At 49.2% G+C, this 27,803-nt stretch overlaps 6 protein-coding genes across 6 annotated transcripts; all 6 read right to left on the bottom strand.

Moving 5' to 3' along the window:
• Positions 1-74: 74 nt before the first annotated feature.
• LOC138448069 (putative per-hexamer repeat protein 5) lies at positions 75-2,559 on the bottom strand. The gene is made up of 5 exons (XM_069604610.1): positions 2,320-2,559; positions 2,004-2,232; positions 792-1,237; positions 432-704; positions 75-314 (listed from the first exon to the last, which is right to left on the bottom strand). Exons 1-5 carry the CDS (start codon positions 2,557-2,559, stop codon positions 75-77), a joined length of 1,428 nt encoding a protein of 475 aa, XP_069460711.1.
• Positions 2,560-5,440: 2,881 nt separating this feature from the next.
• Positions 5,441-6,156, bottom strand: LOC138448068 (uncharacterized). Its single transcript, XM_069604609.1, has 2 exons — positions 6,097-6,156; positions 5,441-5,830 (listed from the first exon to the last, which is right to left on the bottom strand). Exons 1-2 carry the CDS (start codon positions 6,154-6,156, stop codon positions 5,441-5,443), a joined length of 450 nt encoding a protein of 149 aa, XP_069460710.1.
• Positions 6,157-6,652: 496 nt separating this feature from the next.
• LOC138448067 (putative per-hexamer repeat protein 5) lies at positions 6,653-9,660 on the bottom strand. Its single transcript, XM_069604608.1, has 4 exons — positions 9,451-9,660; positions 8,581-9,273; positions 7,311-7,583; positions 6,653-7,099 (listed from the first exon to the last, which is right to left on the bottom strand). Exons 1-4 carry the CDS (start codon positions 9,658-9,660, stop codon positions 6,653-6,655), a joined length of 1,623 nt encoding a protein of 540 aa, XP_069460709.1.
• A 3,843-nt stretch (positions 9,661-13,503) lies between these two features.
• LOC138448066 (uncharacterized) lies at positions 13,504-14,067 on the bottom strand. The gene is made up of 2 exons (XM_069604607.1): positions 13,828-14,067; positions 13,504-13,740 (listed from the first exon to the last, which is right to left on the bottom strand). Exons 1-2 carry the CDS (start codon positions 14,065-14,067, stop codon positions 13,504-13,506), a joined length of 477 nt encoding a protein of 158 aa, XP_069460708.1.
• A 95-nt stretch (positions 14,068-14,162) lies between these two features.
• Positions 14,163-18,111, bottom strand: LOC138448065 (putative per-hexamer repeat protein 5). Its single transcript, XM_069604606.1, has 5 exons — positions 17,944-18,111; positions 16,943-17,334; positions 16,357-16,556; positions 15,819-16,010; positions 14,163-14,632 (listed from the first exon to the last, which is right to left on the bottom strand). Exons 1-5 carry the CDS (start codon positions 18,109-18,111, stop codon positions 14,163-14,165), a joined length of 1,422 nt encoding a protein of 473 aa, XP_069460707.1.
• Positions 18,112-21,648: 3,537 nt separating this feature from the next.
• LOC138448064 (putative per-hexamer repeat protein 5) lies at positions 21,649-26,317 on the bottom strand. Its single transcript, XM_069604605.1, has 10 exons — positions 26,300-26,317; positions 25,866-26,198; positions 25,386-25,538; positions 25,190-25,297; positions 24,189-24,580; positions 23,575-23,802; positions 23,141-23,279; positions 22,841-23,023; positions 22,555-22,753; positions 21,649-22,118 (listed from the first exon to the last, which is right to left on the bottom strand). Exons 1-10 carry the CDS (start codon positions 26,315-26,317, stop codon positions 21,649-21,651), a joined length of 2,223 nt encoding a protein of 740 aa, XP_069460706.1.
• Positions 26,318-27,803: the final 1,486 nt, after the last annotated feature.

Here is a 27,803-nt window from a genome sequence, read left to right as displayed (position 1 = left end):
CTGATGGCCACATTCTGCTCAATACCAGTGCTGATGCCCACGTTATGCTCAATACCAGTGCTGATGACCGCATTCTACTCAATTCCAATGCTGCTGCTCATATTCTGCTCAATACCAGTGCCGATGCCCACGTTCTTCTCAATACCCGTGTTGATGCCCACTTTTTGGTCAATACCAGTGCTGAGGCCCACATTTTGGTCAATACCAGTGCTGATGCCCACATTCTGCTCAATACCTGTGCAGACGTGAACATTCTGCTCAATACCAGTGCTGGTGCCCACATTCTGCTCAATACCAGTGCTGATGCCCACATTCTTCTGAATTCCAAAGCTGGTGTCCGCATTCTGCTCAATTCCAGCGCTGGTGCCCACATTCTGCTCAATACCAGTGCTGGTGCCGACATTATGGCCAATATCACTGCTGGAACCCACATTCTGCTCAATACCAGTGATGGTGCCCACATTCTGCTCAATACCAGTGCTGATGCCCACATTTTGGTCAATACCAGTGCTGAGGCCCAAATTCTGTTCAATACCAGTGCTGATGCCCACATTCTGCTCAATACCTGTGCAGACGTGAACATTCTGCTCAATACCAGTGCTGGTGCCCACATTCTGCTCAATACCAGTGCCGATGCCCACGTTCTTCTCAATACCCGTGCTGATGTCCACGTTCTGCTCATTACGTTTGCTAATGCCTGCATTCTGCTAAATACCAGTTCTCATGCCCACATTCTGCTAAATACCAGTGCTAGTGCCCACGTTCTGCTATATACCAGTGCTGGTGCCCACATTCTGCTCAATACCAGTGCTGGTGCCCACATTTTGGTCAATACCAGTGCTGAGGGCCAAATTCTGTTCAATACCAGTGCTGATGCCCACATTCTGCTCAATACCTATGCCGACGTGCACATTCTGCTCAATACCAGTGCTGGTGCCCACATTCTGCTCAATGCCAGTGCTGATGCCCACATTATGGCCAATACCACTGCTGGAACCCACATTCTGCTCAATACCAGTGCTGGTGCCCACATTCTGCTCAATTCCAGTGCTGATGCCCACATTCTGTTCAATTCCAGTACTGCTGCTCACATTCTGCTCAATACCAGTGTTGATACCCACATTCTGATCAATAGCAGTGCTGGTGCCCACATTCTGCTCATTACCAGTGCTGATGTCCACATTCTGCTCAATTCCAGTGCTGGTGCCCACATTCTGCTCAATACCATTGCTGATGCCTGCATTCGGCTAAATACCAGTGCTTATGACCGCGTTCAGCTCAATTCCAGTGCTGATGCCCACAGTCTGCTCAATTCCAGTGCTGCTGCTCACATTCTGCTCAATTCCAATGCTGGTGCCCACATTCTGCTCAATACCAGTGCTGATGCCTGCATTCTGCTCAATACCAGGGATGGTGCCCACATTCTACTCAATAATAGTGCTGATGCCCGCATTCTGCTCAATACCAGTGCTGATGCCCATATTCTGCTCAATTCTAATGCTGGTGCCCACATTCTGCTAGATTCCAGTGCTGGTGCCCACATTTTGCTCAATACCAGTGCTGATGCCCGCATTCTGCTCAATTCCAGTGCTGCTGCTCACATTCTGCTCAATACCACTGCTGATGCCCACATTCTGCTCAATTCCAGTGCTGCTGCTCACATTCTACTCAGTACCAGTGCTGATGCCCACATTCCGCTCAATACCAGTTCTGGTGCCCACATTCTGCTCAATACCACTGCTGGCACCCACATTCTGCTCAATACCAGTGCTGATGCCTGTTCTGCAGAATACCACTGTTGATGCCTGCATTCTGCTCAATACCAGTGCTGATGCCCACATTCAGCTTCATACCAGTGCTGATGACCGCATTCTGTCAATACCATTGCTGATGCCCGCATTCTGCTCAATTCCAGTGCTGCTGTTCACATTCTGCTCAATACCAGTGCTGGTGTCCACATTCTGCTCAATACCAGTGCTGATGCCTAATATTCTGCTAAATACCACTGCTGATGCCCGCATTGTGCTCAATACCACTGCTGATGGCCACATTCTGCTCAATACCAGTGCTGATGCCCACATTATGCTCAATACCAGTGCTGATGAACGCATTCTGCTCAATTCCAATGCTGCTGCTCATATTATGCTCAATACCAGTGCCGATGCTCACGTTCTTCTCAATACCCGTGCTGATGCCCACATTCTGCTCATTACGTTTGCTAATGCCTGCATTCTGCTAAATACCAGTAATCATGCCCACATTCTACTAAATACCAGTGCTAGTGCCCACATTCTGCTAAATGCCAGTGCTGGTGCCCACATTCTGCTCAATACCAGTGCTGATGCCCACATTCTGCTCAATAGCAGTGTTGATGCCCACATTTTGGTTGATACCAGTGCTGAGGCCCAAATTCTGTTCAATACCAGTGCTGATGCCCACATTCTGCTCAATACCTGTGCCGACGTGCACATTCTGCTCAATACAAGTGCTGGTGCCTACATTCTGCTCAATACCAGTGCCGATGCCCACGTTCTTCTCAATACCCGTGCTGATGTCCATGTTCTGCTCATTACGTTTGCTAATGCCTGCATTCTGCTAAATACCAGTTCTCATGCCCACATTCTGCTAAATACCAGTGCTAGTGCCACATTCTGCTAAATACCAGTGCTGGTGCCCACATTCTGCTCAATACCAGTGCTGATGCCCACATTTTGGTCAATACCAGTGCTGAGGCCCAAATTCTGTTCAATACCAGTGCTGATGCCCACATTCTGCTCAATACCTATGCCGACGTGCACATTCTGCTCAATATCAGTGCTGGTGTCCACATTCTGCTCAATAGCAGTGCTGATGCCCACATTATGGCCAATACCACTGCTGGAACCCACATTCTGCTCAATACCAGTGCTGGTGCCCACATTCTGCTCAATTCCAGTGCTGATGCCCACATTCTCTTCAATTCCAGTACTGCTGCTCACATTCTGCTCAATACCAGTGTTGATACCCACATTCTGATCAGTAGCAGTGCTGGTGCCCACATTCTGCTCATTACCAGTGCTGATGTCCACATTCTGCTCAATTCCAGTGCTGGTGCCCACATTCTGCTCAATACCATTGCTGATGCCTGCATTCGGCTAAATACCAGTGCTGATGACCGCGTTCAGCTCGATTCCAGTGCTGATGCCCACATTCTGCTCAATTCCAGTGCTGCTGCTCACATTCTGCTCAATTCCAATGCTGGTGCCCATATTCTGCTCAATACCAGTGCTGATGCCTGCATTCTGCTCAATACCAGGGATGGTGCCCACATTCTGCTCATTACCAGTGCTGATGCCCACATTCTGCTCAATTCCAGTGCTGGTGCCCACATTCTTCTCAATACCAGTGCTGATGCCTGTTCTGCAGAATACCACTGTTGATGCCCGCATTCTGCTCAATACCAGTGCTGATGCCCACATTCAGCTTCATACCAGTGCTGATGACCGCATTCTGTCAATACCATTGCTGGTTTCCACATTCTGCTCAATACCAGTGCTGATGCCTAATATTCTGCTAAATACCACTGCTGATGCCCGCATTGTGCTCAATACCACTGCTGATGCCCACAGTATGCTCAATACCAGTGCTGATGCCCGCATTCTGCTCAATTCCAATGCTGCTGCTCATATTCTGCTCAATACCAGTGCTGATGCCTGCATTCTGCTCAATACCAGGGATGGTGCCCACATTCTGCTCATTACCAGTGCTGATGCCCGCATTCTGCTCAATACCAGTGCTGATGCCCACATTCAGCTTCATACCAGTGCTGATGACCGCATTCTGTCAATACCATTGCTGGTTTCCACATTCTGCTCAATACCAGTGCCGATGCCTAATATTCTGCTAAATACCACTGCTGATGCCCGCATTGTGCTCAATACCACTGCTGATGCCCACATTCTTCTCAATACCCGTGCTGATGCCCACATTCTGCTCATTACGTTTGCTAATGCCTGCATTCTGCTAAATACCAGTAATCATGCCCACATTCTACTAAATACCAGTGCTAGTGCCCACATTCTGCTAAATACCAGTGCTGGTGCCCACATTCTGCTCAATACCAGTGCTGATGCCCACATTATGGTGAATACCAGTGCTGAGGCCTACATTCTGTTCAATACCAGTGCTGATGCCCACATTCTGCTCAATACCTGTGCCGACGTGCACATTCTGCTCAATACCAGTGCTGGTGCCCACATTCTGCTCAATTCCAGCGCTGGTGCCCACATTCTGCTCAATACCACTACTGGAACCCACATTCTGCTCAATACCAGTGCCGGTGTCCACATTCTGCTCAATTCCAGTGCTGATGCCCACATTCTGCTCAATACCAGTGCTAATACTCACATTCTGATCAATAGCAGTGCTGATGTCCACATTCTGCTCAATTTCAGTGCTGATGTCCACATTCTGCTCAATACCGGTCCTGGCACCCACATTCTGCTCAATAACAGTGCTGATGCCTGCATTCTGATCAATACCAGTGCTGATTCCCGCATTCTGCTAAATACCAGTGCTGGTCCCCACAATCTGCTAAATTCCAATGCTGGTGCCCACAGTATGCTCAATACCAGCGCTAGTGCCCGCATTCTGCTCAATACCAGTGCTGGTGCACACATTCTGCTCAATTCCAGTGCGTTCTGCTCACATTCTGCTCTATACCAGTGCTGGTGCCCACATTATGCTAAATACCAGTGCTAGCGCCCACATTCTGCTCAATACCAATGCTGATGCCCGCGTTCTGCTCAATACCAGTTCTGATGCCCGCATTCTGCTCAATACCAGTGCTGCTGCTCACATTCTGCTCAATGCAAGTGCTGATGCACACATTCTGCTCAATACCAGTGCTGATGCCCGCATTGTGCCCAATACCAGTGCTGATGCCCGCATTCTGCTCAATACCAGTGCTGATGCCCACGCTCAATACCAGTGCTGATGCCCGTGTTGTGCTGAATACCAGTGCTGATGCCCACATTCTGCTCAATACCAGTGCTGCTGCTCACATTCTGCTCAATACCAGTGCTGATGCCCACATTCTGCTCAATACCAGTGCTGATGCCGGCGTTCTGCTGAATACCAGTGTTGATGCCAAATATTCTGCTAAATACCTTTGCTGATGCCTGTGTTCTGCTCAATACCAGTGCTGATGCCCACATTCTGCTCAATACCAGTGCTGGAACCCACATTCTGCTCAATACCAGTGCTGATGCCTGCATTCTGCTTAATACCAGTGCTGATGCCCGCATTCTTCTCAATACCAGTGCTGATGCCCACATTCTTCTCAATATCTGTGCTGTTGCTCACATTCTGCTCAATAGCAGTGCTAGTACCCACATTCTGCTCAATACCAGTGCTGGTGCCCACATTCTGCTCAATTCCAGTGCTGCTGCTCACATTCTGCTCAATACCAGTGCGGGTGGGTGCCCACATTATGCTCAATACCAGTACTAGTGCCCACATTCAGCTCAATACCACTGCTGGAACCCACATTCTGTTCAATACCAGTGCTGGTGCCCACATTCTGCTCGATACCAGTGCTAGTAACCACATTCTGCTCAATGCCAGTGCTGGTGCCCACATTCTGTTCAATTCCAGTGCTGCTGCTCACATTCTGCTCAATACAAGTGCGGGTGCCCACAGTATGCTCAATACCAGTGATAGTGCCCACATTCTGCTCAATACCACTGCTGGAACCCACATTCTGCTCAATACCAGTGCTGATACCCACATTCTGATCAATACCAGTGCTGGTGCCCACATTCTGCTCAATACCATTGCTGATGCATGCATTCTGCTAAATACCAGTGCTGACGACCAAGTTCGTCTCAATACCAGTGCTGGTGCCCACATTCTGCTCAGTAACAGTGCTGATGCCTGCATTCTGATCAATACCAGTGCCGATGCCCGCATTCTGCTAAATACCAGTGCTGGTCCCACATTCTGCTAAATTCCAATGCTGGTGCCCACATTCTGCTCAATTCCAGTGCTGGTGCCCACATTCTGCTCAATACAAGTGCTGATGCCCACATTCTGCTCAATTCCAGTGCTGCTGCTTACATTCTGCTCAATACCAGTGCTGATGCCCATATTCTGCTCAATACCAGAGCTGATGCCCATGTTCAATACCAGTGCTGATGCCCACGTTGTGCCCAATACCAGTGCTGATGCCCGCGTTCTGCTATATACCAGTGCTGATGCCCACGCTCAATACCAGTGCTGATGCCGTGTTGTGCTCAATACCAGTGCAGATGCCAACATTCTGCTCAATACCAGTGCTGCTGCTCATATTCTGCTCAATACTAGTGCTGATGCTTCCATTCTGCTCAATACCAGTGCTGATGCCCGTATTCTGCTCAAACCAAGTGCTGATGCCCACGCTCAATACCAGTGCTGATGCCCACGTTGTGCCCAATACCAGTGCTGATGCCCACACTCAATACCAGTGCTGATGCCCGTGTTGTGCTCAATACCAGTGCTGATGCCCACATTCTGCTCAATACCAGTGCTGCTGCTCACATTCTGCTCAATATCAGGGCTGATGCCCACATTCGGCTCAATACCAGTGCTGATGCCCGCGTTCTGCTGAATACCAGTGCTGATGCCTAATATTCTGCTAAATACAAGTGCTGATGCCCGTATTCTGCTCAATACCAGTGCTGATGCCCACATTCTGCTCAATACCACTGCTGGAACCCACATCCTGCTCAATACCAGTGCTGATGCCCGCGTTCTGCTCAATACCAGTGCTGATGCCCACATTCTGCTCAGTACCTGTGCTGATGCCCACATTCTGCTCAATACCAGTGCTGGTGCTCACATTATGCTCAATACCAGTGCTAGTACCCACATTCTGCTCAATACCAGTGCTGGTGCCGACATTCTGCTCAATTCCAGTGCTGCTGCTCACATTCTGCTCAATACCAGTGCTGGTGCCCACATTATGGCCAATAGCATTACTAGAGCCCACATTCTGCTCAATACCACTGCTGGAACCCACATTCTGCTCAATACCAGTGCTGGTGTCCACATTCTGCTCAATTCCAGTGCTGCTGCTCACATTCTGCTCAATACCAGTGCGGGTGGGTGCCCACATTATGCTCAATACCAGTGCTAGTGCCCACATTCAGCTCAATACCACTGCTGGAACCAACATCCTGTTCAATACCAGTGCTGGTGCCCACATTCTGCTCAATTCCAGTGCTAGTGCCCACATTCTGCTCAATACCAGTGCTAGTACCCACATTCTGCTCAATACCAGTGCTGGTGCCCACATTCTGCTCAATTCCAGTGCTGCTGCTCACATTCTGCTCAATACCAGTGCGGGTGCCCACAGTATGCTCAATACCAGTGATAGTGCCCACATTCTGCTCAATACCACTGCTGGAACCCACATTCTGCTCAATACCAGTGCTGATACCCACATTCTGATCAATACCAGTGATGGTGCCCACATTCTGCTCAATACCAGTGCTGATGTCCACATTCTGCTCAATTTCAGTGCTGGTTCCCACATTCTGCTCAATACCATTGCTGATGCATGCATTCTGCTAAATACCAGTGCTGATGACCACGTTCTGCTCAATACCAGTGCTGGTGCCCACATTCTGCTCAGTAACAGTGCTGATGCCTGCATTCTGATCAATACCAGTGCCGATGCCCGCATTCTGCTAAATACCAGTGCTGGTCCCACATTCTGCTAAATTCCAATGCTGGTGCCCACATTCTGCTCAATTCCAGTGCTGGTGCCCACATTCTGCTCAATACAAGTGCTGATGCCCACATTTTGCTCAATTCCAGTGCTGCTGCTTACATTCTGCTCAATACCAGTGCTGATGCCCACATTCTGCTCAATACCAGAGCTGATGCCCATGCTCAATACCAGTGCTGATGCCCACGTTGTGCCCAATAACAGTGCTGATGCCCGTGTTCTGCTATATACCAGTGCTTATGCCCACGCTCAATACCAGTGCTGATGCCCGTGTTGTGCTCAATACCAGTGCATATGCCAACATTCTGCTCAATACCAGTGCTGCTGCTCATATTCTGCTCAATACTAGTGCTGATGCTTCCATTCTGCTCAATACCAGTGCTGATGCCCGTATTCTGCTCAAACCAAGTGCTGATGCCCACGCTCAATACCAGTGCTGATGCCCACGTTGTGCCCAATAACAGTGCTGATGCCCGCGTTCTGCTCAATACCAGTGCTGATGCCCACACTCAATACCAGTGCTGATGCCCGTGTTGTGCTCAATACCAGTGCTGATGCCCACATTCTGCTCAATACCAGTGCTGCTGCTCACATTCTGCTCAATATCAGGGCTGATGCCCACATTCTGCTTAATACCAGTGCTGATGCCCGCGTTCTGCTGAATACCAGTGCTGATGCCTAATATTCTGCTCAATTCCAGTGCTGCTGCTCACATTCTGCTCAATACCAGTGCTGATGCCCACATTCTGCTCAATACCACTGTTGGAACCCACATTCTGCTCAATACCAGTGCTGATGCCCGCGTTCTGCTCAATACCAGTGCTGATGCCCACATTCTGCTCAATACCTGTGCTGATGCCCACATTCTGCTCAATACCAGTGCTGGTGCTCACATTATGCTCAATACCAGTGCTAGTACCCACATTCTGCTCAATACCAGTGCTGGTGCCCACATTCTGCTCAATTCTAGTGCTGCTGCTCACATTCTGCTCAATACCAGTGCTGATGCCCACATTATGACCAATACCATTACTAGAGCCCACATTCTGCTCAATACCACTGCTGGAACCCACATTCTGCTCAATACCAGTGCTGGTGCCCACATTCTGCTCAATTCCAGTGCTGATGCCCACATTCTGCTCAATTCCAGTACTGCTGCTGACATTCTGCTCAATACCAGTGCTGATACCCACATTCTGATCAATAGCAGTGCTGGTGCCCACATTCTGCTCATTAGCAGTGCTGATGTCCACATTCTGCTCAATTCCAGTGTTGGTGCCCACATTCTGCTCAATACCAGTGCTGATGCCCACATTCTGCTCAATTCCAGTGCTGCTGCTTACATTTTGCTCAGTACCAGTGCTGCTGCCCACATTCCGCTCAATACAAGTGCTGGTGCTCACATTCTTCTCAATTCCAATGCTGGTGCCCACATTCTGCTCAATTCCAGTGCTGATGCCTACATTATGCTCAATTCCAGTGCTGCTGCTCACATTCTGCTCAATTCCAATGCTGGTGCCCACATTCTGCTCAATACCAGTGCTGATGCCGGCATTCTGCTCAATACCAGTGCTGATGCCCACATTCTACTCAATTCCAATGCTGGTGCCCACATTCTGCTAAATTCCAGTGCTGGTGCCCACATTTTGCTCAATACCAGTGCTGATGCCCGCATTCTGCTCAATTCCAGTGCTGCTGCTCACATTCTGCTCAATACCACTGCTGATGCCCACATTCTGCTCATTTCCAGTGATGCTGCTCACATTCTGCTCAGTACCAGTGCTGATGCCCACATTCCGGTCAATACCAGTGCTGGTGCGCACATTCTGCTCAATACCACTGCTGGCACCCACATTCTGCTCAATACCAGTGCTGATGCCTATTCTGCTGAATACCACTGTTGATACCCACATTCTGATCAATAGCAGTGCTGGTGCTCACATTCTGCTCATTACCAGTGCTGATGTCCACATTCTGCTCAATTCCAGTGCTGGTGCCCACATTCTGCTCAATACCATTGCTGATGCCTGCATTCTGCTAAATACCAGTGCTGATGACCGCGTCCTGCTCAATACCAGTGCTGGTCCCCACATTCTGCTAAATTCCAATGCTGGTGCCCACATTCTGCTCAATTCCAGTGTTGGTGCCCACATTCTGCTCAATACCAGTACTGATGCCCACATTCCGCTCAATACCAGTGCAGGTGCCCACATTCTGCTCAATTCCAGTGCTGCTGCTCACATTCTGCTCAGTACCAGTGCTGATGCCTATTCTGCTGAATACCACTGTTGATGCCCGCATTCTGCTCAATACCAGTGCTGATGCCCACATTCTGCTTCATACCAGTGCTGTTGACCGCATTCTGCTCAATACCATTGCTGATGCCCGCATTCTGCTCAATTCCAGTGCTGCTGCTCACATTCTGCTCAATGCCAGTGCTGGTGTCCACATTCTGCTCAATACCAGTGGTGCTGCTCATATTCTGCTCAATACCAGTGCCGATGCCTATGTTCTCTTCAATACCAGTGCTGATGCCCACGTTCTACTCATTACGTTTGCTAATGCCTGCATTCTGCTAAATACCAGTGCTCATGCCCACAATCTGCTAAATACCAGTGCTGGTGCCCACATTCTGCTCAATACCAGTGCTGATGCCCACATTCTGGTCAATACCAGTGCTGAGGCCCACATTTTGCTCAATACCAGTGCTGATGCCCGCATTCTGCTCAATTCCAGTGCTGATGCCCACATTCTGCTCAATACCACTGCTGATGCCCACATTCTGCTCAATTCCAGTGCTGCTGCTCACATTCTGCTCAGTACCAGTGCTGATGCCCACATTCCGCTCAATACCAGTGCAGGTGCCCACATTCTGCTCAATACCACTGCTGACACCCACATTCTGCTCAATACCAGTGCTGATGCCTATTCTGCTGAATACCACTGTTGATGCCCGCATTCTGCTAAATACCTGTGTCGATGTGCACATTCTGCTCAATTCCAATGCTGGTGCCCACATTCTGCCTAATTCCAGTGCTGGTGCCCACATTCTGCTCAATTCCAATGCTGGTGCCCACAGTCTGCTAATTTCCAGTGCTGGTGCCCACATTTTGCTCAATACCAGTGCTGATGCCCGCATTCTGCTCAATTCCAGTGCTGCTGCTGCTCACATTCTGCTCAATACCTCTGCTGGTGCCCACATTCTGCTCAATACCAATGCTGCTGCTCACATTATGCTCAGCACCAGTGCTGATGCCGACATTCCGCTCAATACCAGTGCAGGTGCCCACATTCTGCTCAATACCACTGCTGGCACCCACATTCTGCTCAAAACCACTGCTGATGCCTATTCTGATGAATACCACTGTTGATGCCCGCATTCTGCTCAATACCACTGCTGAGGCCCACATTCTGCTCAATACCACTGCTGGCACCCACATTCTGCTCAATACCAGTGCTGATGCCTATTCTGCTGAATACCACTGTTGATGCCCGCATTCTGCTCAATACCATTGCTGATTGCCACATTCTGCTCAATACCAGTGCTGATGCCCGCATTCTGCTCAATTCCAGTGCTGCTGCTCACATTCTGCTCAATACCAGTGCTGATGCCCACATTACATTCCGCTCAATACCAGTGCCGGTGTCCAGATTCTGCTCAATACCACTACTGGCACACACATTCTGCTCAATACCAGTGCTGATGCCTAATATTTTGCTAAATACCAGTGCTGATGCCTGCATTGTGCTCAATACCAGTGCTGATGGCCACATTCTGCTCAATACCAGTGCTGATGCCCACGTTATGCTCAATACCAGTGCTGATGACCGCATTCTACTCAATTCCAATGCTGCTGCTCATATTCTGCTCAATACCAGTGCCGATGCCCACGTTCTTCTCAATACCCGTGTTGATGCCCACTTTTTGGTCAATACCAGTGCTGAGGCCCACATTTTGGTCAATACCAGTGCTGATGCCCACATTCTGCTCAATACCTGTGCAGACGTGAACATTCTGCTCAATACCAGTGCTGGTGCCCACATTCTGCTCAATACCAGTGCTGATGCCCACATTCTTCTGAATTCCAAAGCTGGTGTCCGCATTCTGCTCAATTCCAGCGCTGGTGCCCACATTCTGCTCAATACCAGTGCTGGTGCCGACATTATGGCCAATATCACTGCTGGAACCCACATTCTGCTCAATACCAGTGATGGTGCCCACATTCTGCTCAATACCAGTGCTGATGCCCACATTTTGGTCAATACCAGTGCTGAGGCCCAAATTCTGTTCAATACCAGTGCTGATGCCCACATTCTGCTCAATACCTGTGCAGACGTGAACATTCTGCTCAATACCAGTGCTGGTGCCCACATTCTGCTCAATACCAGTGCCGATGCCCACGTTCTTCTCAATACCCGTGCTGATGTCCACGTTCTGCTCATTACGTTTGCTAATGCCTGCATTCTGCTAAATACCAGTTCTCATGCCCACATTCTGCTAAATACCAGTGCTAGTGCCCACGTTCTGCTATATACCAGTGCTGGTGCCCACATTCTGCTCAATACCAGTGCTGGTGCCCACATTTTGGTCAATACCAGTGCTGAGGGCCAAATTCTGTTCAATACCAGTGCTGATGCCCACATTCTGCTCAATACCTATGCCGACGTGCACATTCTGCTCAATACCAGTGCTGGTGCCCACATTCTGCTCAATGCCAGTGCTGATGCCCACATTATGGCCAATACCACTGCTGGAACCCACATTCTGCTCAATACCAGTGCTGGTGCCCACATTCTGCTCAATTCCAGTGCTGATGCCCACATTCTGTTCAATTCCAGTACTGCTGCTCACATTCTGCTCAATACCAGTGTTGATACCCACATTCTGATCAATAGCAGTGCTGGTGCCCACATTCTGCTCATTACCAGTGCTGATGTCCACATTCTGCTCAATTCCAGTGCTGGTGCCCACATTCTGCTCAATACCATTGCTGATGCCTGCATTCGGCTAAATACCAGTGCTTATGACCGCGTTCAGCTCAATTCCAGTGCTGATGCCCACAGTCTGCTCAATTCCAGTGCTGCTGCTCACATTCTGCTCAATTCCAATGCTGGTGCCCACATTCTGCTCAATACCAGTGCTGATGCCTGCATTCTGCTCAATACCAGGGATGGTGCCCACATTCTACTCAATAATAGTGCTGATGCCCGCATTCTGCTCAATACCAGTGCTGATGCCCATATTCTGCTCAATTCTAATGCTGGTGCCCACATTCTGCTAGATTCCAGTGCTGGTGCCCACATTTTGCTCAATACCAGTGCTGATGCCCGCATTCTGCTCAATTCCAGTGCTGCTGCTCACATTCTGCTCAATACCACTGCTGATGCCCACATTCTGCTCAATTCCAGTGCTGCTGCTCACATTCTACTCAGTACCAGTGCTGATGCCCACATTCCGCTCAATACCAGTTCTGGTGCCCACATTCTGCTCAATACCACTGCTGGCACCCACATTCTGCTCAATACCAGTGCTGATGCCTGTTCTGCAGAATACCACTGTTGATGCCTGCATTCTGCTCAATACCAGTGCTGATGCCCACATTCAGCTTCATACCAGTGCTGATGACCGCATTCTGTCAATACCATTGCTGATGCCCGCATTCTGCTCAATTCCAGTGCTGCTGTTCACATTCTGCTCAATACCAGTGCTGGTGTCCATATTCTGCTCAATACCAGTGCTGATGCCTAATATTCTGCTAAATACCACTGCTGATGCCCGCATTGTGCTCAATACCACTGCTGATGGCCACATTCTGCTCAATACCAGTGCTGATGCCCACATTATGCTCAATACCAGTGCTGATGAACGCATTCTGCTCAATTCCAATGCTGCTGCTCATATTATGCTCAATACCAGTGCCGATGCTCACGTTCTTCTCAATACCCGTGCTGATGCCCACATTCTGCTCATTACGTTTGCTAATGCCTGCATTCTGCTAAATACCAGTAATCATGCCCACATTCTACTAAATACCAGTGCTAGTGCCCACATTCTGCTAAATGCCAGTGCTGGTGCCCACATTCTGCTCAATACCAGTGCTGATGCCCACATTCTGCTCAATAGCAGTGTTGATGCCCACATTTTGGTTGATACCAGTGCTGAGGCCCAAATTCTGTTCAATACCAGTGCTGATGCCCACATTCTGCTCAATACCTGTGCCGACGTGCACATTCTGCTCAATACAAGTGCTGGTGCCTACATTCTGCTCAATACCAGTGCCGATGCCCACGTTCTTCTCAATACCCGTGCTGATGTCCATGTTCTGCTCATTACGTTTGCTAATGCCTGCATTCTGCTAAATACCAGTTCTCATGCCCACATTCTGCTAAATACCAGTGCTAGTGCCACATTCTGCTAAATACCAGTGCTGGTGCCCACATTCTGCTCAATACCAGTGCTGATGCCCACATTTTGGTCAATACCAGTGCTGAGGCCCAAATTCTGTTCAATACCAGTGCTGATGCCCACATTCTGCTCAATACCTATGCCGACGTGCACATTCTGCTCAATATCAGTGCTGGTGTCCACATTCTGCTCAATAGCAGTGCTGATGCCCACATTATGGCCAATACCACTGCTGGAACCCACATTCTGCTCAATACCAGTGCTGGTGCCCACATTCTGCTCAATTCCAGTGCTGATGCCCACATTCTCTTCAATTCCAGTACTGCTGCTCACATTCTGCTCAATACCAGTGTTGATACCCACATTCTGATCAGTAGCAGTGCTGGTGCCCACATTCTGCTCATTACCAGTGCTGATGTCCACATTCTGCTCAATTCCAGTGCTGGTGCCCACATTCTGCTCAATACCATTGCTGATGCCTGCATTCGGCTAAATACCAGTGCTGATGACCGCGTTCAGCTCGATTCCAGTGCTGATGCCCACATTCTGCTCAATTCCAGTGCTGCTGCTCACATTCTGCTCAATTCCAATGCTGGTGCCCATATTCTGCTCAATACCAGTGCTGATGCCTGCATTCTGCTCAATACCAGGGATGGTGCCCACATTCTGCTCATTACCAGTGCTGATGCCCACATTCTGCTCAATTCCAGTGCTGGTGCCCACATTCTTCTCAATACCAGTGCTGATGCCTGTTCTGCAGAATACCACTGTTGATGCCCGCATTCTGCTCAATACCAGTGCTGATGCCCACATTCAGCTTCATACCAGTGCTGATGACCGCATTCTGTCAATACCATTGCTGGTTTCCACATTCTGCTCAATACCAGTGCTGATGCCTAATATTCTGCTAAATACCACTGCTGATGCCCGCATTGTGCTCAATACCACTGCTGATGCCCACAGTATGCTCAATACCAGTGCTGATGCCCGCATTCTGCTCAATTCCAATGCTGCTGCTCATATTCTGCTCAATACCAGTGCTGATGCCTGCATTCTGCTCAATACCAGGGATGGTGCCCACATTCTGCTCATTACCAGTGCTGATGCCCGCATTCTGCTCAATACCAGTGCTGATGCCCACATTCAGCTTCATACCAGTGCTGATGACCGCATTCTGTCAATACCATTGCTGGTTTCCACATTCTGCTCAATACCAGTGCCGATGCCTAATATTCTGCTAAATACCACTGCTGATGCCCGCATTGTGCTCAATACCACTGCTGATGCCCACGTTCTTCTCAATACCCGTGCTGATGCCCACATTCTGCTCATTACGTTTGCTAATGCCTGCATTCTGCTAAATACCAGTAATCATGCCCACATTCTACTAAATACCAGTGCTAGTGCCCACATTCTGCTAAATACCAGTGCTGGTGCCCACATTCTGCTCAATACCAGTGCTGATGCCCACATTATGGTGAATACCAGTGCTGAGGCCTACATTCTGTTCAATACCAGTGCTGATGCCCACATTCTGCTCAATACCTGTGCCGACGTGCACATTCTGCTCAATACCAGTGCTGGTGCCCACATTCTGCTCAATTCCAGCGCTGGTGCCCACATTCTGCTCAATACCACTACTGGAACCCACATTCTGCTCAATACCAGTGCCGGTGTCCACATTCTGCTCAATTCCAGTGCTGATGCCCACATTCTGCTCAATACCAGTGCTAATACTCACATTCTGATCAATAGCAGTGCTGATGTCCACATTCTGCTCAATTTCAGTGCTGATGTCCACATTCTGCTCAATACCGGTCCTGGCACCCACATTCTGCTCAATAACAGTGCTGATGCCTGCATTCTGATCAATACCAGTGCTGATTCCCGCATTCTGCTAAATACCAGTGCTGGTCCCCACAATCTGCTAAATTCCAATGCTGGTGCCCACATTCTGCTCAATTCCAGTGCTGGTGCCCACATTCTGCTCAATACCAGTGCTGATGCCCACATTCTGCTCAATACCAGTGCTGGTGCTCACATTCTGCTCAATTCCAGTGCTGCTGCTCACATTCTGCTCAATACCAGTGCTGATGCCCACATTCCGCTCAATACCAGTGCTGGTGCCCACATTCTGCTCATTACCACTGCTGGCACCCACATTCTGCTCAATACCAGTGCTGATGCCTGTTCTGCTGAATACCACTGTTGATGCCCGCATTCTGCTCAATACCAGTGCTGATGCCCACATTCTGCTTCATACCAGTGCTGATGACCACATTCTGCTCAATACCAATGCTGATGCCCGCATTCTGCTCAATTCCAGTGCTGCTGCTCACATTCTGCTCAATATCAGTGCTGGTGTCCACATTCTGCTCAATACCAGTGCTGATGCCTAATATTCTGCTAAATACCAGTGCTGATACCCACATTATGCTCAATACCAGTGCTGATGCCCGCATTCTGCTCAATTCCAATGCTGCTGCTCATATTCTGCTCAATACCAGTGCCGATGCCCACGTTCTTCTAAATACCCGTGCTGATGCCCACGTTCTGCTCATTACGTTTGCTAATGCCTGCATTCTGCTAAATACAAGTGCTCATGCCCACATTCTGCTAAATACCAGTGCTGGTGCCCACATTCTGCTCAATACCAGTGCTGGTGCCCACATTCTGCTCAATGCCAGTGCTGATGCCCACATTCTTCTGAATTCCAAAGCTGGTGCCACATTCTGCTCAATTCCAGCGCTGGTGCCCACATTCTGCTCAATACCAGTGCTGATGCCCACATTCTTCTGAATTCCAAAGCTGGTGCCGCATTGTGCTCAATTCCAGCGCTGGTGCCCACATTCTGCTCAATACCAGTGCTGATGCCCACATTATGGCCAATACCACTGCTGGAACCCACATTCTGCTCAATACCAGTGCTGGTGCCCACATTCTGCTCAATTCCAGTGCTGATGCCCACATTCTGTTCAATTCCAGTACTGCTGCTCACATTCTGCTCAATACCAGTGTTGATACCCACATTCTGATCAATAGCAGTGCTGGTGCCCACATTCTGCTCATTACCAGTGCTGATGTCCACATTCTGCTCAATACCAGTGTTGATACCCACATTCTGATCAATAGCAGTGCTGGTGCCCACATTCTGCTCAATACCATTGCTGATGCCTGCATTCTGCTAAATACCAGTGCTGATGACCGCGTTCAGCTCAATTCCAGTGCTGATGCCCACATTCTGCTCAATTCCAGTGCTGCTGCTCACATTCTGCTCAATTCCAATGCTGGTGCCCACATTCTGCTCAATACCAGTGCTGATGCCTGCATTCTGCTCAATACCAGGGATGGTGCCCACATTCTACTCAATAATAGTGCTGATGCCCGCATTCTGCTCAATACCAGTGCTGATGCCCACATTCTGCTCAATTCTAATGCTGGTGCCCACATTCTGCTAAATTCCAGTGCTGGTGCCCACATTTTGCTCAATACCAGTGCTGATGCCCGCATTCTGCTCAATTCCAGTGCTGCTGCTCACATTCTGCTCAATACCAGTGCTGATGCCCACATTCTGCTCAATTCCAGTGCTGCTGCTCACATTCTACTCAGTACCAGTGCTGATGCCCACATTCCGCTCAATACCAGTTCTGGTGCCCACATTCTTCTCAATACCACTGCTGGCACCCACATTCTGCTCAATACCAGTGCTGATGCCTGTTCTGCAGAATACCACTGTTGATGCCCACATTCTGCTCAATACCAGTGCTGATGCCCACATTCAGCTTCATACCAGTGCTGATGACCGCATTCTGTCAATACCATTGCTGATGCCCGCATTCTGCTCAATTCCAGTGCTGCTGTTCACATTCTGCTCAATACCAGTGCTGGTGTCCACATTCTGCTCAATACCAGTGCTGATGCCTAATATTCTGCTAAATACCACTGCTGATGCCCGCATTGTGCTCAATACCACTGCTGATGCCCACATTATGCTCAATACCAGTGCTGATGCCCGCATTCTGCACAATTCCAATGCTGCTGCTCATATTCTGCTCAATTCCAGTGCCGATGCCCACGTTCTTCTCAATACCCGTGCTGATGCCCACATTCTGCTCATTACGTTTGCTAATGCCTGCATTCTGCTAAATACCAGTAATCATGCCCACATTCTACTAAATACCAGTGCTAGTGCCCACATTCTGCTAAATGCCAGTGCTGATGCCCACATTCTGCTCAATACCAGTGCTGATGCCCACATTATGGTGAATACCAGTGCTGAGGCCTACATTCTGTTCAATACCAGTGCTGATGCCCACATTCTGCTCAATACCTGTGCCGACGTGCACATTCTGCTCAATACCAGTGCTGGTGCCCACATTATGGCCAATAGCATTGCTAGAGCCCACATTCTGCTCAATACCACTGCTGGAACCCACATTCTGCTCAATTCCAGCGCTGGTGCCCACATTCTGCTCAATACCAGTGCTGCTGCTCACATTCTGCTCAATATCAGTGCTGGTGCCCACATTATGGCCAATAGCATTGCTAGAGCCCACATTCTGCTCAATACCACTGCTGGAACCCACATTCTGCTCAATACCAGTGCCGGTGTCCACATTCTGCTCAATTCCAGTGCTGATGCCCACATTCTGCTCAATACCAGTGCTGATACTCACATTCTGATCAATAGCAGTGCTGGTGCCCACATTCTGCTCATTACCAGCGCTGATGTCCACATTCTGCTCAATTTCAGCGCTGGTGCCCACATTCTGCTCAATACCATTGGTGATGCCTGCATTCTGCTAAATACCAGTGATGATGACCACGTTCTGCTCAATACCGGTGCTGGCGCCCACATTCTGCTCAATAACAGTGCTGATGCCTGCATTCTGATCAATACCAGTGCTGATTCCCACATTCTGCTAAATACCAGTGCTGGTCCCCACATCCTGCTAAATTCCAATGCTGGTGCCCACATTCTGCTCAATTCCAGTGCTGGTGCCCACATTCTGCTCAATACCAGTGCTGATGCCCACATTCTGCTCAATACCAGTGCTGGTGCTCACATTCTGCTCAATTCCAGTGCTGCTGCTCACATTCTACTGAGTACCAGTGCTGATGCCCACATTCCGCTGAATACCAGTGCTGGTGCCCACATTCTGCTCATTACCACTGCTGGCACCCACATTCTGCTCAATACCAGTGCTGATGCCTGTTCTGCTGAATACCACTGTTGATGCCCGCATTCTGCTCAATACCAGTGCTGATGCCCACATTCTGCTTCATACCAGTGCTGATGACCACATTCTGCTCAATACCAATGCTGATGCCCGCATTCTGCTCAATTCCAGTGCTGCTGCTCACATTCTGCTCAATATCAGTGCTGGTGTTCACATTCTGCTCAATACCAGTGCTGATGCCTAATATTCTGCTAAATACCAGTGCTGATGCCCACATTATGCTCAATACCAGTGCTGATGCCCGGATTCTGCTCAATTCCAATGCTGCTGCTCATATTCTGCTCAATACCAGTGCCGATGCCCACGTTCTTCTAAATACCCGTGCTGATGCCCACGTTCTGCTCATTACGTTTGCTAATGCCTGCATTCTGCTAAATACCAGTGCTCATGCCCACATTCTGCTAAATACCAGTGCTGGTGCCCACATTCTGCTCAATACCAGTGCTGGTGCCCACATTCTGCTCAATGCCAGTGCTGATGCCCACATTCTTCTGAATTCCAAAGCTGGTGCCACATTCTGCTCAATTCCAGCGCTGGTGCCCACATTCTGCTCAATACCAGTGCTGATGCCCACATTCTTCTGAATTCCAAAGCTGGTGCCGCATTGTGCTCAATTCCAGCGCTGGTGCCCACATTCTGCTCAATACCAGTGCTGGTGCCCACAGTCTGCTCAATTCCAATGCTGATGGCCACATTCTGCTCAATACCAGTGCTGATGCCCACATTATGCTCAATACCAGTGCTGATGCCCACATTCTGCTCAATACCAGTGCTGGTGCTCACATTCTGCTCAATTCCAGTGCTGCTGCTCACATTCTACTGAGTACCAGTGCTGATGCCCACATTCCGCTGAATACCAGTGCTGGTGCCCACATTCTGCTCATTACCACTGCTGGCACCCACATTCTGCTCAATACCAGTGCTGATGCCTGTTCTGCTGAATACCACTGTTGATGCCCGCATTCTGCTCAATACCAGTGCTGATGCCCACATTCTGCTTCATACCAGTGCTGATGACCACATTCTGCTCAATACCAATGCTGATGCCCGCATTCTGCTCAATTCCAGTGCTGCTGCTCACATTCTGCTCAATATCAGTGCTGGTGTTCACATTCTGCTCAATACCAGTGCTGATGCCTAATATTCTGCTAAATACCAGTGCTGATGCCCACATTATGCTCAATACCAGTGCTGATGCCCGCATTCTGCTCAATTCCAATGCTGCTGCTCATATTCTGCTCAATACCAGTGCCGATGCCCACGTTCTTCTAAATACCCGTGCTGATGCCCACGTTCTGCTCATTACGTTTGCTAATGCCTGCATTCTGCTAAATACCAGTGCTCATGCCCACATTCTGCTAAATACCAGTGCTGGTGCCCACATTCTGCTCAATACCAGTGCTGGTGCCCACATTCTGCTCAATGCCAGTGCTGATGCCCACATTCTTCTGAATTCCAAAGCTGGTGCCACATTCTGCTCAATTCCAGCGCTGGTGCCCACATTCTGCTCAATACCAGTGCTGATGCCCACATTCTTCTGAATTCCAAAGCTGGTGCCGCATTGTGCTCAATTCCAGCGCTGGTGCCCACATTCTGCTCAATACCAGTGCTGGTGCCCACAGTCTGCTCAATTCCAATGCTGATGGCCACATTCTGCTCAATACCAGTGCTGATGCCCACATTATGCTCAATACCAGTGCTGATGAACGCATTCTGCTCAATTCCAATGCTGCTGCTCATATTATGCTCAATACCAGTGCCGATGCTCACGTTCTTCTCAATACCCGTGCTGATGCCCACATTCTGCTCATTACGTTTGCTAATGCCTGCATTCTGCTAAATACCAGTAATCATGCCCACATTCTACTAAATACCAGTGCTAGTGCCCACATTCTGCTAAATGCCAGTGCTGGTGCCCACATTCTGCTCAATACCATTGCTGATGCCCACATTCTGCTCAATAGCAGTGTTGATGCCCACATTTTGGTTGATACCAGTGCTGAGGCCCAAATTCTGTTCAATACCAGTGCTGATGCCCACATTCTGCTCAATACCTGTGCCGACGTGCACATTCTGCTCAATACAAGTGCTGGTGCCTACATTCTGCTCAATACCAGTGCCGATGCCCACGTTCTTCTCAATACCCGTGCTGATGTCCATGTTCTGCTCATTACGTTTGCTAATGCCTGCATTCTGCTAAATACCAGTTCTCATGCCCACATTCTGCTAAATACCAGTGCTAGTGCCACATTCTGCTAAATACCAGTGCTGGTGCCCACATTCTGCTCAATACCAGTGCTGATGCCCACATTTTGGTCAATACCAGTGCTGAGGCCCAAATTCTGTTCAATACCAGTGCTGATGCCCACATTCTGCTCAATACCTATGCCGACGTGCACATTCTGCTCAATATCAGTGCTGGTGTCCACATTCTGCTCAATAGCAGTGCTGATGCCCACATTATGGCCAATACCACTGCTGGAACCCACATTCTGCTCAATACCAGTGCTGGTGCCCACATTCTGCTCAATTCCAGTGCTGATGCCCACATTCTCTTCAATTCCAGTACTGCTGCTCACATTCTGCTCAATACCAGTGTTGATACCCACATTCTGATCAGTAGCAGTGCTGGTGCCCACATTCTGCTCATTACCAGTGCTGATGTCCACATTCTGCTCAATTCCAGTGCTGGTGCCCACATTCTGCTCAATACCATTGCTGATGCCTGCATTCGGCTAAATACCAGTGCTGATGACCGCGTTCAGCTCGATTCCAGTGCTGATGCCCACATTCTGCTCAATTCCAGTGCTGCTGCTCACATTCTGCTCAATTCCAATGCTGGTGCCCATATTCTGCTCAATACCAGTGCTGATGCCTGCATTCTGCTCAATACCAGGGATGGTGCCCACATTCTGCTCATTACCAGTGCTGATGCCCACATTCTGCTCAATTCCAGTGCTGGTGCCCACATTCTTCTCAATACCAGTGCTGATGCCTGTTCTGCAGAATACCACTGTTGATGCCCGCATTCTGCTCAATACCAGTGCTGATGCCCACATTCAGCTTCATACCAGTGCTGATGACCGCATTCTGTCAATACCATTGCTGGTTTCCACATTCTGCTCAATACCAGTGCTGATGCCTAATATTCTGCTAAATACCACTGCTGATGCCCGCATTGTGCTCAATACCACTGCTGATGCCCACATTATGCTCAATACCAGTGCTGATGCCCGCATTCTGCTCAATTCCAATGCTGCTGCTCATATTCTGCTCAATACCAGTGCCGATGCCCACGTTCTTCTCAATACCCGTGCTGATGCCCACATTCTGCTCATTACGTTTGCTAATGCCTGCATTCTGCTAAATACCAGTAGTCATGCCCACATTCTACTAAATACCAGTGCTAGTGCCCACATTCTGCTAAATACCAGTGCTGGTGCCCACATTCTGCTCAATACCAGTGCTGATGCCCACATTATGGTGAATACCAGTGCTGAGGCCTACATTCTGTTCAATACCAGTGCTGATGCCCACATTCTGCTCAATACCTGTGCCGACGTGCACATTCTGCTCAATACCAGTGCTGGTGCCCACATTCTGCTCAATTCCAGCGCTGGTGCCCACATTCTGCTCAATACCACTACTGGAACCCACATTCTGCTCAATACCAGTGCCGGTGTCCACATTCTGCTCAATTCCAGTGCTGATGCCCACATTCTGCTCAATACCAGTGCTAATACTCACATTCTGATCAATAGCAGTGCTGATGTCCACATTCTGCTCAATTTCAGTGCTGATGTCCACATTCTGCTCAATACCGGTCCTGGCACCCACATTCTGCTCAATAACAGTGCTGATGCCTGCATTCTGATCAATACCAGTGCTGATTCCCGCATTCTGCTAAATACCAGTGCTGGTCCCCACAATCTGCTAAATTCCAATGCTGGTGCCCACATTCTGCTCAATTCCAGTGCTGGTGCCCACATTCTGCTCAATACCAGTGCTGATGCCCACATTCTGCTCAATACCAGTGCTGGTGCTCACATTCTGCTCAATTCCAGTGCTGCTGCTCACATTCTGCTCAATACCAGTGCTGATGCCCACATTCCGCTCAATACCAGTGCTGGTGCCCACATTCTGCTCATTACCACTGCTGGCACCCACATTCTGCTCAATACCAGTGCTGATGCCTGTTCTGCTGAATACCACTGTTGATGCCCGCATTCTGCTCAATACCAGTGCTGATGCCCACATTCTGCTTCATACCAGTGCTGATGACCACATTCTGCTCAATACCAATGCTGATGCCCGCATTCTGCTCAATTCCAGTGCTGCTGCTCACATTCTGCTCAATATCAGTGCTGGTGTCCACATTCTGCTCAATACCAGTGCTGATGCCTAATATTCTGCTAAATACCAGTGCTGATACCCACATTATGCTCAATACCAGTGCTGATGCCCGCATTCTGCTCAATTCCAATGCTGCTGCTCATATTCTGCTCAATACCAGTGCCGATGCCCACGTTCTTCTAAATACCCGTGCTGATGCCCACGTTCTGCTCATTACGTTTGCTAATGCCTGCATTCTGCTAAATACAAGTGCTCATGCCCACATTCTGCTAAATACCAGTGCTGGTGCCCACATTCTGCTCAATACCAGTGCTGGCGCCCACATTCTGCTCAATGCCAGTGCTGATGCCCACATTCTTCTGAATTCCAAAGCTGGTGCCACATTCTGCTCAATTCCAGCGCTGGTGCCCACATTCTGCTCAATACCAGTGCTGATGCCCACATTCTTCTGAATTCCAAAGCTGGTGCCGCATTGTGCTCAATTCCAGCGCTGGTGCCCACATTCTGCTCAATACCAGTGCTGATGCCCACATTATGGCCAATACCACTGCTGGAACCCACATTCTGCTCAATACCAGTGCTGGTGCCCACATTCTGCTCAATTCCAGTGCTGATGCCCACATTCTGTTCAATTCCAGTACTGCTGCTCACATTCTGCTCAATACCAGTGTTGATACCCACATTCTGATCAATAGCAGTGCTGGTGCCCACATTCTGCTCATTACCAGTGCTGATGTCCACATTCTGCTCAATACCAGTGTTGATACCCACATTCTGATCAATAGCAGTGCTGGTGCCCACATTCTGCTCAATACCATTGCTGATGCCTGCATTCTGCTAAATACCAGTGCTGATGACCGCGTTCAGCTCAATTCCAGTGCTGATGCCCACATTCTGCTCAATTCCAGTGCTGCTGCTCACATTCTGCTCAATTCCAATGCTGGTGCCCACATTCTGCTCAATACCAGTGCTGATGCCTGCATTCTGCTCAATACCAGGGATGGTGCCCACATTCTACTCAATAATAGTGCTGATGCCCGCATTCTGCTCAATACCAGTGCTGATGCCCACATTCTGCTCAATTCTAATGCTGGTGCCCACATTCTGCTAAATTCCAGTGCTGGTGCCCACATTTTGCTCAATACCAGTGCTGATGCCCGCATTCTGCTCAATTCCAGTGCTGCTGCTCACATTCTGCTCAATACCAGTGCTGATGCCCACATTCTGCTCAATTCCAATGCTGCTGCTCACATTCTACTCAGTACCAGTGCTGATGCCCACATTCCGCTCAATACCAGTTCTGGTGCCCACATTCTGCTCAATACCACTGCTGGCACCCACATTCTGCTCAATACCAGTGCTGATGCCTGTTCTGCAGAATACCACTGTTGATGCCCGCATTCTGCTCAATACCAGTGCTGATGCCCACATTCAGCTTCATACCAGTGCTGATGACCGCATTCTGTCAATACCATTGCTGATGCCCGCATTCTGCTCAATTCCAGTGCTGCTGTTCACATTCTGCTCAATACCAGTGCTGGTGTCCACATTCTGCTCAATACCAGTGCTGATGCCTAATATTCTGCTAAATACCACTGCTGATGCCCGCATTGTGCTCAATACCACTGCTGATGCCCACATTATGCTCAATACCAGTGCTGATGCCCGCATTCTGCACAATTCCAATGCTGCTGCTCATATTCTGCTCAATTCCAGTGCCGATGCCCACGTTCTTCTCAATACCCGTGCTGATGCCCACATTCTGCTCATTACGTTTGCTAATGCCTGCATTCTGCTAAATACCAGTAATCATGCCCACATTCTACTAAATACCAGTGCTAGTGCCCACATTCTGCTAAATGCCAGTGCTGATGCCCACATTCTGCTCAATACCAGTGCTGATGCCCACATTATGGTGAATACCAGTGCTGAGGCCTACATTCTGTTCAATACCAGTGCTGATGCCCACATTCTGCTCAATACCTGTGCCGACGTGCACATTCTGCTCAATACCAGTGCTGGTGCCCACATTCTGCTCAATACCAGTGCTGATGCCCACATTCTTCTGAATTCCAAAGCTGGTGCCCGCATTCTGCTCAATTCCAGCGCTGGTGCCCACATTCTGCTCAATACCAGTGCTGCTGCTCACATTCTGCTCAATATCAGTGCTGGTGCCCACATTATGGCCAATAGCATTGCTAGAGCCCACATTCTGCTCAATACCACTGCTGGAACCCACATTCTGCTCAATACCAGTGCCGGTGTCCACATTCTGCTCAATTCCAGTGCTGATGCCCACATTCTGCTCAATACCAGTGCTGATACTCACATTCTGATCAATAGCAGTGCTGGTGCCCACATTCTGCTCATTACCAGCGCTGATGTCCACATTCTGCTCAATTTCAGCGCTGGTGCCCACATTCTGCTCAATACCATTGGTGATGCCTGCATTCTGCTAAATACCAGTGATGATGACCACGTTCTGCTCAATACCGGTGCTGGCGCCCACATTCTGCTCAATAACAGTGCTGATGCCTGCATTCTGATCAATACCAGTGCTGATTCCCACATTCTGCTAAATACCAGTGCTGGTCCCCACATCCTGCTAAATTCCAATGCTGGTGCCCACATTCTGCTCAATTCCAGTGCTGGTGCCCACATTCTGCTCAATACCAGTGCTGATGCCCACATTCTGCTCAATACCAGTGCTGGTGCTCACATTCTGCTCAATTCCAGTGCTGCTGCTCACATTCTACTGAGTACCAGTGCTGATGCCCACATTCCGCTGAATACCAGTGCTGGTGCCCACATTCTGCTCATTACCACTGCTGGCACCCACATTCTGCTCAATACCAGTGCTGATGCCTGTTCTGCTGAATACCACTGTTGATGCCCGCATTCTGCTCAATACCAGTGCTGATGCCCACATTCTGCTTCATACCAGTGCTGATGACCACATTCTGCTCAATACCAATGCTGATGCCCGCATTCTGCTCAATTCCAGTGCTGCTGCTCACATTCTGCTCAATATCAGTGCTGGTGTTCACATTCTGCTCAATACCAGTGCTGATGCCTAATATTCTGCTAAATACCAGTGCTGATGCCCACATTATGCTCAATACCAGTGCTGATGCCCGCATTCTGCTCAATTCCAATGCTGCTGCTCATATTCTGCTCAATACCAGTGCCGATGCCCACATTCTTCTAAATACCCGTGCTGATGCCCACGTTCTGCTCATTACGTTTGCTAATGCCTGCATTCTGCTAAATACCAGTGCTCATGCCCACATTCTGCTAAATACCAGTGCTGGTGCCCACATTCTGCTCAATACCAGTGCTGGTGCCCACATTCTGCTCAATGCCAGTGCTGATGCCCACATTCTTCTGAATTCCAAAGCTGGTGCCACATTCTGCTCAATTCCAGCGCTGGTGCCCACATTCTGCTCAATACCAGTGCTGATGCCCACATTCTTCTGAATTCCAAAGCTGGTGCCGCATTGTGCTCAATTCCAGCGCTGGTGCCCACATTCTGCTCAATACCAGTGCTGGTGCCCACAGTCTGCTCAATTCCAATGCTGGTGCCCACATTCTGCCTAATTCCAGTGCTGGTGCCCACATTCTGCTCAATTCCAATGCTGTTGCCCACATTCTGCTAAATTCCAGTGCTGGTGCCCACATTTTGCTCAATACCAATGCTGCTGCTCACATTCTGCTCAGTACCAGTGCTGATGCCGACATTCCGCTCAATACCAGTGCTGGTGCCCACCTTCTGCTCAATACCACTGCTGGCACCCACATTCTGCTCAATACCACTGCTGATGCCTATTCTGCTGAATGCCACTGTCGATGCCCGCATTCTGCTCAATACCACTGCTGATGCCCACATTCTGCTCAATACCACTGCTGGCGCCCACATTCTGCTCAATACCAGTGCTGATGCCTATTCGGCTGAATACCACTGTTGATTCCCGCATTCTGCTCATTGCCACTGCTGATGCCCGCATTCTGCTTAATTCCAGTGCTGCTGCTCACATTCTGCTCAATACCAAGTGCTGAT

Source organism: Ambystoma mexicanum, chromosome 3q, assembly GCF_040938575.1.
Source record: "Ambystoma mexicanum isolate Mex_15411 chromosome 3q, UKY_AmexF1_1, whole genome shotgun sequence".
Lineage (NCBI taxonomy): Eukaryota > Metazoa > Chordata > Amphibia > Caudata > Ambystomatidae > Ambystoma > Ambystoma mexicanum.
This window is presented reverse-complemented; position numbering and strand designations above follow the sequence as displayed.